At 38.0% G+C, this 10869-nt stretch overlaps 1 protein-coding gene across 1 annotated transcript; it reads left to right on the forward strand.

Moving 5' to 3' along the window:
- Positions 1–591: 591 nt before the first annotated feature.
- Positions 592–6374, forward strand: LOC107658845 (uncharacterized). The gene has a single exon (XM_016447513.1). It carries the CDS (start codon positions 1317–1319, stop codon positions 6306–6308), a length of 4992 nt encoding a protein of 1663 aa, XP_016302999.1. The 5' UTR covers positions 592–1316; the 3' UTR covers positions 6309–6374.
- The last annotated feature ends 4495 nt before the right edge of the window (positions 6375–10869 follow it).

Below are 10869 nucleotides of genomic sequence, written 5' to 3' on the forward strand. Positions count from 1 at the left end.
TCATATATAATAAATGTCACAGTTGCAATCGTTTGGATATTCAGGGAAAATTGCATTCTTGCTCGTATTTTAAACATGAAAAACAATAACTCGCACAGGGTGTTTCTGTATCGAAGAGTTTATTAAATCGATCTCTATGTACAGTCCATGTCAATATTTGTTCTTCATGCATACTGTAAGTGCTACAAATCTACTTTGAAGATACAATGAACAGCAGCACGATTTGCTAAAGCAGCATAATCTGAGGGCATCCATACGCACGCTGCTTGTGTGGATGCAGTCAGTTTTGACCGCAAAAGATGAGGTAATTTGATGTAATTTGACCGTTTGCAGCACTCCCATTTTCCTGTTTTTATACTAGAAGCAGCATTTTGCTTGTCAGAAATACATGCTTGGTTTTAATGTTACTTAAGTTGGGGTAGAATTAAATGAATGCCAAAGCTCAGCATTTTGTTCGCGTACTCCCTCTGTCACCTCACGTACCCCAGTTTGAGAACCACTGACTTAAATGTTGTTTCTTAGATTTTCGAGTGTTATATGACCTAATTTCTGTATTATTATTTTTTTAGAATTCTTATTGAATAACTCCACATAAGAGCAACGGCAGCAGCCACTGAGGAGCCTTTACCATGCAGGGATACACATGGAGTTCAAATCGGCGTCCTTCGCAAAGGTACCAAGATCGGCCTCCACCACAATACCAAGAACGACTTCCAAATCATTACCAAGAACGGTCTCCACCTCAGTACCAAGAACGACTTCCACCTCAGTACCAAGAACGGTCTCCACCTAATTACCAAGAACGATCTCCACCTCAGTACCAAGAACACTTCCCACCCAATTACCATGCTGTCAGAAATGATCAACCCAGTGCATTCCAGGTACAGCTCATCCCGCAAATGCAAACCACATTACAGACAAGATATTCCAATGGTCAACAAGAGGCTGCAAATCAGTGGAACGCTTGCTCAGGCAGTGCGAACTCTTCTACTTTTCAACCAAACTCAAATGGATATGATTGGTTGAAACGGACAAACCAGATCCATCCCCAGCACCAATTTGCAGCCAAACACACACAGCAGCACTACCCACCTGACAACACCAACGCATATAGGCATCATCCCCAATTCGTGCAATGGCATGATTCCTCCCTACAGAACTACAGAAACACAGGCTATAGTCAAGCTCCAATGTATTGGTCTCCACAGTCAGACCATGGCAGCTCTGTGGGTAACAGCAGGGGTTGGAGTTCCCACATTTCCAACAATGGCAGCTCTTGTTCCGTGAACAATCAGCAACAATTTCAAGCCCCTAGAATGGCTGCTCATCATCACCATCAACAACAACAACAAGAAGAGCTCTCTAGACAATATTCAGGCAAAACACGAAGATGCCACACACAATACTCTTCTCAGGTCTCCCAAAAAATTCTTAACAATCAAGCTCAGAGCAGAATTGAGGCCAATCGTACCTCGTGCAACTCTACGACACCACCTTCTGGACCACAGAGCAATGTTTCATTGCCTTCCAATAATTTAAACCAAAGTCCTGTTGACCAGAATCGGTCAGAACTTGGGTCAAATGCAGGTCCAGATGTATCGGCGACCCAGCCTCAGAATAATCAAGATGCTGGACATCAGTCTCAGGGCACAAACAATGGGACATGTAACGTTAATCAGACCTCTCAAACGACACAGACCAGTAAAGCCCAGCTTCAGCCCCACTCTAAAACTGATTTTAACTTGTCATCTTATGCTGACTCAATAATATATAGATTACTGTGTTCAAATGGTAATGAAAAATCAGATGTAAGGACTGCATATCAGAACACTCGTCCAGAACAGTCGGAAGTTTGTGCAACCAGAAGGACTGGCAATCACTCAAAGGAACCAAGAGCACAGTGTACAGTTGAACCGCCCAGCAAAAGAATGAAGTATGCTGTGATTCAGAGAGACTGTTGGAACAAAGTAACAATAGTGTCCAAAGACAAAATTGATTTTGGGGTGCAATATGCACAAACTGGTACCCATCAGACAAGTAATGATGAGAACAGACGTAAAGGAACGAGCCAACACAACATACAGTACAGTACGGACCCAGCAGACTGTCTTGAAGTGGTGTTTGCACTACAGAAAGCTGCTCAGCAAATTCACAAGGCCATAGCCATCGTTCCACCCATTTCCCAACAGATCATAAATGCTGCACCGACAGCTGATACCAGCCCCAAAAAAGCTGAAAGTCCACCGTTAAAGATTGATTGCGTTTGGTCACTTGTTGAAGAGTCTAATGAACAAAAAACTGTAAATGACAAGCTGTCTGAATCCTCCTCACAAACGGCTCAACAGGACAACAAAAGCCTTGAAAACACGACTGAAAGCAACATCGCAGACCCCGATGCATGCTCTGCTAGCCCGGTTGAATGTCAAAATGACGTGCAGCAAAGTGACTGTGATTCAAGTGATCTTTCATTTGACTTTTCCAGTGTGCCAGTGATTGACCACACACTGGAGAAACTGATGGACTTAGCAAAGTCTTTAGAGATGACAGAGTTATCGGCCGGATATCCTGAGTATTCTGAGAGCGTTTTAGAAAGGATCGTGAAACTCTACTGGAATGGGAAAGCTTCCAATATGTTGGAGCCTTTGAAATCATTTGGCGAGGTACTGCACTTATCCATAATATATGCAAAGGATTACGGGTCTGTGGTATTTAAAGGCATCGAAACTGAAAACCTGAAGAAGCTAGCTCATTGCGACATTCTCAAAAATGAGATGTATTCATCGTCAGAGGAGTTCAGGTCTTCTTGGTTAAATGTTGATGGACAGCCAGCTGATATTGAAAAGGTGCTTTCAGAGCCACAGTTGGATGACGCAACTGTGTTCAAGGCAACACCACAGACTTTTTCAGATAACACTGTTGTCGCTTCAGCCAGTTTAGGTGTGAATTCCCTCACAGACATGCCTGAGGTTTCATCCGAGGAGAAAAGTGTGAATCCACACACGAGCAGTCCAACAGATCTTTTCATACAAAAGGCAGGAAATGACAGTGAGGAAGTGACTGCGGAAAACCATGGGCATTCATATGTAGTGCTCAGAAAAGAAAGTGAGAAAGAGACATTCAAGAAACAAGAGGACATCAATCAAAACCAAAATTTTAATACAGAACCCTCAGACATCTCACCTTTAGCTGAAAGGTCTACAGAGAAACCTGCAGACCTCGGCAATGCAAAAGAAGTATTCAGACAAGATCACAAGCAAACACGTGATAATGTATCAGATTCACCGTCTCTGAGCCCTGGAGATAGTGTTTCAGTTGATGTAAAAAACTCTGAGGTGTCTTTCTCTACTGAGACTCATTCTACCTCCATGGATACATGGCAGGTGGAAGATGTTTCTGATGATAAAAATCCAGGCAATAAAGAGGCTCTGAATAACTCCTCAGACACTTGGCTGGTAGAAGATATTTCCAATGATGAAAATCCAGTCAGTAAAGAAGCTCTGAATAACTCCTCAGAAACCTGGCTGGTAGAAGAAATTTCTGATGATGAAAATCCAGGCGATAAGGAGGCTCTTAAGAACACCTCAGACACCTGGCTGGTAGATGATATTTCTGATGATGAAAATTCTGGAAATAAGGAGGTTCTTCTTAATTCCTCAAATATCTGGCAGGTGGGAGACATCTCTGATAATGAGAATCCAGGCAATATGGACACTCCAAGCAACTCCTCAGACATATGTGCGGTGGAAGATGTTTCTGCTGATGAAAATTCAAGCGATGATTCCTTGTTTATGGGAATCACGGTGCTATCATCAGAAGATGCTAAAACATTTTTCCAACAGTTCGAAAAGGAACCTGAATGTAACATCAAAACCAAATCTCAATCCAACTTTGAGCACCTAGATCTTGTAGCGTGCTTTGATGCTCACAGTCAGCCTAACCATAAGCACAACAAAGCATATATTTGCTCTCGCTGTGGTGCAGAAAATGCAAAATCAAGTTCCTCTAATGTGACAAAGACAGACAGTGATGCTGATCTTTTTTGCCCAGAGTGTTGGGAACAGGCACCACTTTTTGAGCTAGAAGAGGAGCCATATGAGGCCAATCTTCCGGGCTCTGCTGCTAAACCCAAAAAATTGGGTCAAAATTATAGTCTGCCATGTCTTAAGTTGGAAGTCAATGAGCCAAATTTGGCTTCAACAAAGGAATGCATTGTGTATGAAGGACTGAAAGGACAAAAAAGTGGTTGTCTGGTAAAATCAAAATCAGAAGAAAATTGTAGTCCACCATCCCTTAAAACAGAAGTCAAGGAGTCAACTGTTGCATCAAATGATGAATGCATTGCGTATGAAGGACTGGCAGGACAAAAGAGTGCCTTTTTGGTACAATCAGAACAGGGACACAATTGTAGTCCGCCATCTGTTGAACTAAAAGACAAGAAGCCAAATGTTGCTCTACCGGAGACATGCATTGCAGAAGAAGGACTGACCGGACAAAAAAGAGACTTTATTGTAAAATCAGAACTGGTAGAAAACCGTAGTCCACCATCTCTTAAAACAGAAGTCAAGGAGTCAACTGTTGCATCAAATGATGAATGCATTGCGTATGAAGGACTGGCAGGACAAAAGAGTGCCTTTTTGGTACAATCAGAACAGGGACACAATTGTAGTCCGCCATCTGTTGAACTAAAAGACAAGAAGTCAAATGTTGCTCTACCGGAGACATGCATTGCAGAAGAAGGACTGGCAGGACAAAAAAGAGACTTTATTGTCAAATCAGAACTGGTAGAAAACCGTAGTCCACCATCTCTTAAAACAAAAGTCAAGGAGTCAACTGTTGCATCAAATGATGAATGCATTGCGTATGAAGGACTGGAAGGACAAAAGAGTGCCTTTTTGGTAAAATCAGAACAGGGACACAATTGTAGCCCGCCATCTGTTGAACTAAAAGACAAGAAGCCAAATGTTGCTCTACCGGAGACATGCATTGCAGAAGAAGGACTGACCGGACAAAAAAGAGACTTTATTGTAAAATCAGAACTGGTAGAAAACCGTAGTCCACCATCAATTAAAACAGAAGTCAAGGAGTCCACTGTTGCATCAAATGATGAATGCATTGCGTATGAAGGACTGGCAGGACAAAAGAGTGCCTTTTTGGTACAATCAGAACAGGGACACAATTGTAGTCCGCCATCTGTTGAACTAAAAGACAAGAAGGCAAATGTTGCTCTACCGGAGACATGCATTGCAGAAGAAGGACTGGCAGGACAAAAAAGAGACTTTATTGTAAAATCAGAACTTGTAGAAAACCGTAGTCGACCATCTCTTAAAACAGAACTCAAGGAGCCAACTGTTGCTTCAGCAGAGGACTGCATTGCAGATAAAGGACTGACAGGACCAAAAAGTGACAGTATGGTCAAATCCGTGACTAAGACAGTGCCTGAAATTCAGGGGTCAGCTGAGAGGGAGATAACCAAGATTCAACCGAATAAGCAGAAAAATGAAAAAACAAAGAAAATTAGAGTACCCAAGTCCCAATCTCTCAAGCAATGCAGAAAACCATTTCCAAAGAAAACGGCGTTTTCCAAGCACAAGCTAAAATCTGGTAACATTAGTACTGGTTCTGATGATTCTGTGCTTTTCGTTCCAGATATTGTGGTTAAAATGAACTGGCCACAAAAGAAAAAACTACCTGGTATATCTGCAAACAAACGCTGTAGTGGCGAGAGTCAGAACTGCAGTAAGGTGAAAAAATTCAAAGAACACAGACAAGAAAGACGAGATAATCCTGACAGAACCTCAACGACCCATAGAGAAAACCTACAGAAAGTGACAGAGAAAGTGTCTGATCAATCAAATGACATACCATCCCAGCAGTCAGAAAATAAACCGGAGCTGCATGGTATTCTGTCAGTGAATAAAATAAAAAGAACCGAGCCAAAGAAAGTGAGATTTGACTTGTATGGGTCCAAAACAGAAAAACAGTACTATGCCCCAGAACGGCGTTTTTCAGCTCCTGCTACATTAACGGTCTCTGATTGCAAAGACAATACCGATATGCTTTCTGCTAAACAAAAAGTTCTCAACCAGTGGAGTAGCACCTTTATACCTAAAACAAAGAAGACTTTTCATCCCAGGTCACCACAGGAAAAAAAAACACAGAAACCTCAGGACCTCTTAAAGTCAAATATGAGTGCATTAAAAAGCCATTTGACTCACAGAGCCAAGCTATTATCTAGTAGTGACAGAGAGAGAAGTCACTTTAGAAAACAAGTTTTTCATCAAAAGCTTAGGAAAACACTAAGCAGCTAACCTGTGTCGAAGTTGCTTAATTGTTGCTTTTATTGTTTACTTAAATATGTTTACACATAATAGCTGTAGCTGTAATGTGTGATGACAGATTTCTGTTGATGACTGAAAACATGATGAATGTTTTTTATTATTTTTTATTATTATTGAGAGCTAAATAAAGAAAGTTTATTTTTCTAAGGCATTATTGTTTGTAATATGCTACAATGTATGTGACTGAATTATGTCTTTGATTGCAGTCATTTTACAGTGTTACTTTGTAAGTATAGTTTTAATATTTTTTGTTACTATTTACAGTACTTCTAAATGTTGTTGCATTACTATTATTATTATTACTATTTTTTTTTTTTACTATTTGAAGTACTTCTGAATGTTGTTGCATAATGTGAAATATAAATATATATATTGTATTTACAAATACATGACTGGAAAGTTTACTGGAAAGGCCGTTGTGTCACTTAATACATTTTGTAAACCACTTGTGTTTGTGTTTCAAGCTTCTTTGGTTCTACTGCAGAAACATTCATGTCTTAAAACATTCACCACAAGTTCAAGTCACTCTTACTTTAATCACTTTATCATACAATTATGATGTGTAAGATTTTTCATTTAATAATTAATTTACTTTTTTTTTTCATTTACAGTACAGATTGGTGTTGAAAAATTATGCAGCAAATGTGGTTTTATATAGTGGTGTAATTTGAAATACAAAAAAGATCAATAGAAAAACAGCTATTTTGAATTGAATTAATATTTCACACTTATTGTTATTTATTTCATCTGTTAAGGTATTCTTATTAAAGACTTGTATGAAAACGCACACACTCACGCATTTTGAAGGGCAGTTTCGTAGTCACGTGGTGTGCCTTTTTAAATCAATGATCGGGATAGACCAATCACATTCCTTGATGATTTAGGATTTAACTCGTTTGAGAGTGCAAAGCTGAAAATCTCCGGATGTAAGTCAGTTAACGATAATTAAAATTCATTTTAAAGGATTCTACTTTTTGAACTCCTTATGCCTCTTGGTGGAAGACAATTTGGTTCGCTGCTCAATGATTCGAATATGATGAGGTATGAAAAGACATCTTTCTTCTTTTCAATGAAAAATTAGGGTTCAAAGAAACCATAATATTATACGACCTTACAAGACATGGTCATGCCTGTCCAGTTCACAGGTGTTTTTAATTTGTCTCGTACATGTTTAGACCTCATTCACATTTCATAGAGAAAGCACAACTTATCCTGGACCTGTTTTATTCCTTCCTGGTGGTTTTTCTTAAAGCATTGCAGGTAACCAGAGACTTTTACATTTATACAATATTTAGGGGCTATATCATCCAGGACTATTATGGAGGCTACATAATAACAATGAGGTGATAAAGTGGCCGGTACAGAGTCAGTTTCTTCCTTATTCACTATAGTGCAATTAATCACTTCTTACTGCATAATTATGCACTGACCCCAAATGCAGTTATGTAGGCTACTTATTTTAACACCTCGGATTTGCTTTCAGTAAACCATAATTCGGTAAACCGACCAGAGAAATATTTTCATGTCTGTTAAAAACGAGTCCCATCTGAATATACCGTTCTTCAACTTTGTCTCATACAATAGTAGGCTATATGTAGACATATTGAGGGGTGGTGTACCCCTTTCATCCAATAAGAGTATGCATTACATATGTGCATTATATAAGACAGGAATATGTGTTATATAAAATGGGAATACAGGCAGGACGTTCTGGACATATTAAGAGAAGAGTTTCTTCCCAGATGCATCCTGAACTCCTGTGGAGAGACTAGGCCTATAGCTACATATATGCACATGCGTATAAAATATATGAAGAGGGAGAGAGGAAGGGAAACAAAACGAGGAAGGAGAGGGAACACCCAAAATGTTTAGCAGAGCATTCAAATCCGGTTTGTTGATGAATCAATCTTTTGAGTCGATTCTTTTCTACGATTTTGTTAATTTGGAGCAGTTTCAGTACCACCATGGTATACATCAAACTATACTATTACTATACAATAGTACTATCACAGTAGACTACATTTTAATAGGATACTTTTACGATACAAACATTGAAACACATATACACATTGAATAAGTACAGACAATAAAAACGGGGAATAAAAAAGTAAAGCTGTAAAGAGACTAAAGAAGTGTTTACTTTCCTTCATTAAAGAGAGTCTATGAACCAAGAGTAATACATATAAGAACATAAAAATAGTTAATCAAGCATAAAGTAATTAGCCTAATAATAAAACCTAAATGTAATTTAATGTAACACTTTATTGTAAGGTGTCCTTGTTACACGTTACTTGTACTTACTATTATAATAACAATAAATGATGCATAATTACATGCGAGTACCTAATCCTAACCATAAGTAGGCTACATGTAGTTACATGTAGTTAATTAATATTATTCAGTACTTAAATGTATAATTACACTGAAACAAGGACACCTTAAAGTAAAGTGTAACCTAATTTAATAATTAACTTCTTAGAATGGCTTGTGACAGAAAATTGAATCGTTTAGCACATTTTTTTTAACAATTATTGTTAACAATTAACCGTGAGCCTAAAAGCACACCGACCAATTTTAGATTAACTATAAAATGTTATAGTAATACTTGTTTTCTGTTTCAGGTATGCAGCTACTGTAGTGTTGTCTTGTCAGACTAAAAAAAAAGCATACAGTAACAGCCACGAATACAACAGCGTCCCGCAGCGGCTTAAAGGTAAATGAGCACAAATACATCACATCACAGTTACCACCACATCTCAGGTGTTCTCAAAAAGTTGCTATTCTCAGTAGATGACCTGCTTTAATAGGTTTCGTTAATGAGAGAGATGGAGAGACAGTTTGTCAGTCTGTGTGTTAGTGGTTGGTGGTTTTCAGCGGCTGTTTCCACAGATTTGATTGATTCGCCAGTAGGCCTGCCAGAGTTGATTCGTTCATAAGAATTCTGATTGGTTCAAAAACACGAATTAATTCAGGAACAAACGCCACTACTGTAAGCTACTTAATATTAACTTAGTTTATTGCACTTTTATGGCAAAATAATTAAGAGGCACAAATGAAACTGAAAAAAATTAAATCATATGTGATAGTTTTCAACCTGACTTTTAATGAAATCCAATCAGTTCAAATAAGCATGGTTACTTCTGAGTTTTTATTTTTTTTTACTTATCTTCATCATTCATATGAAGCCCTTAGTACTTGCCTGTAGCTGTTGTACCAGACATAAAACCAGCTGCTATAACAGATGGGCAGTAGGTGCACTTCGTGTTTTAGAAAAAGAGAACTAACCTCAACCTGAGGTTAAATAACCACTTGAAGTGAACCACTTATTAACTCTAAATAAATAAATCGTGTTTCACAAAAATTATTCAGGCAAAAAGAGCTTTATTGGCTCTTACAAAATATTTGGTTACACTTTACTTGAAGGGGTGTGCATAAGACTGACATGACACCTTCATAATCATGACATGACACCTACATAATCATGACATGACACGTCATGAATATGAAGGATTTTTATGCATGTTTATGACAACTGTCATTAAGTGTCATTCGCTCAGTTATGTCATTTTTAATGCAAATATGACATTATTTGACCTAACCCTAACCTAACCCTACCCCTACCCTTACCCCTAACCATAGCCCATAACAAAGACATCTCAAACAATGTCATCTTTGCATTAAAAATTACATAACTGAGTGAATGACACTTAATGACAGTTGTCATAAACATGCATAAAACCTCCTTCATATTCATGACATGTGTCATGTCATGATTATGAAGGTGTCATGTCAGTCTTATGCACACCCCTTCAAGTAAAGTGTTACCAAATTTTTTTTTTGGTTCTCATCTATAAAATCTATATTAGTGGTGTTGATTATGATTCATTTTACTTGAATCTTTTTCTTCTGTTCACTTTTGTTCAGAGTCATAAATGAGTCATGTTTGAGGAGATTCCCCCCTTCCATGTAAATACAAAGCACTCTTGAGTAGCCAGAAAAGCACAATATAAATGTAACAAATTGCACTCCTCATCATTACATCATGTCACACAGGGTGGCGTACAGTGAATGTCTTTTTGAGAGTTGAATCATTGAATGTACATCAAAAGCAGAATGACAGAAACCTCATGAAGTGAAATTTGCAGATTTGCTTGAACATAAATATATTTAATTTACATAATGTACATTTTATGCATCCCAGTGATGTTGATCATCTCAATGAAGCATCCAAGAACCTGAAATCAAATAAAACGATCAGTCAATTTTTCAGTTTAATTCAACAGTGAAGACAAAATTAAATTAAATAAAACATTTTTTTTGTGGTGCTGGGTTTTGGATATTTCCCAGCATGCACTGCAGTCTGCAACATGAATAAAACATGCAAATTAGTGACTGTTTTTATGGTTTATTGCATTATTTGCAATTTCTTTATTTATTTTTTTTATTTGTTGGGTTACATGTCATTTTATCACATTTTAGAATGCATTTTATACCCTTAATGATGTATTTCTGAGTGTCACCATCACTGTGG

Source organism: Sinocyclocheilus anshuiensis, unplaced genomic scaffold, assembly GCF_001515605.1.
Source record: "Sinocyclocheilus anshuiensis isolate Anshui unplaced genomic scaffold, SAMN03320099.WGS_v1.1 scaffold283, whole genome shotgun sequence".
NCBI classification, from domain to species: Eukaryota; Metazoa; Chordata; class Actinopteri; order Cypriniformes; family Cyprinidae; genus Sinocyclocheilus; species Sinocyclocheilus anshuiensis.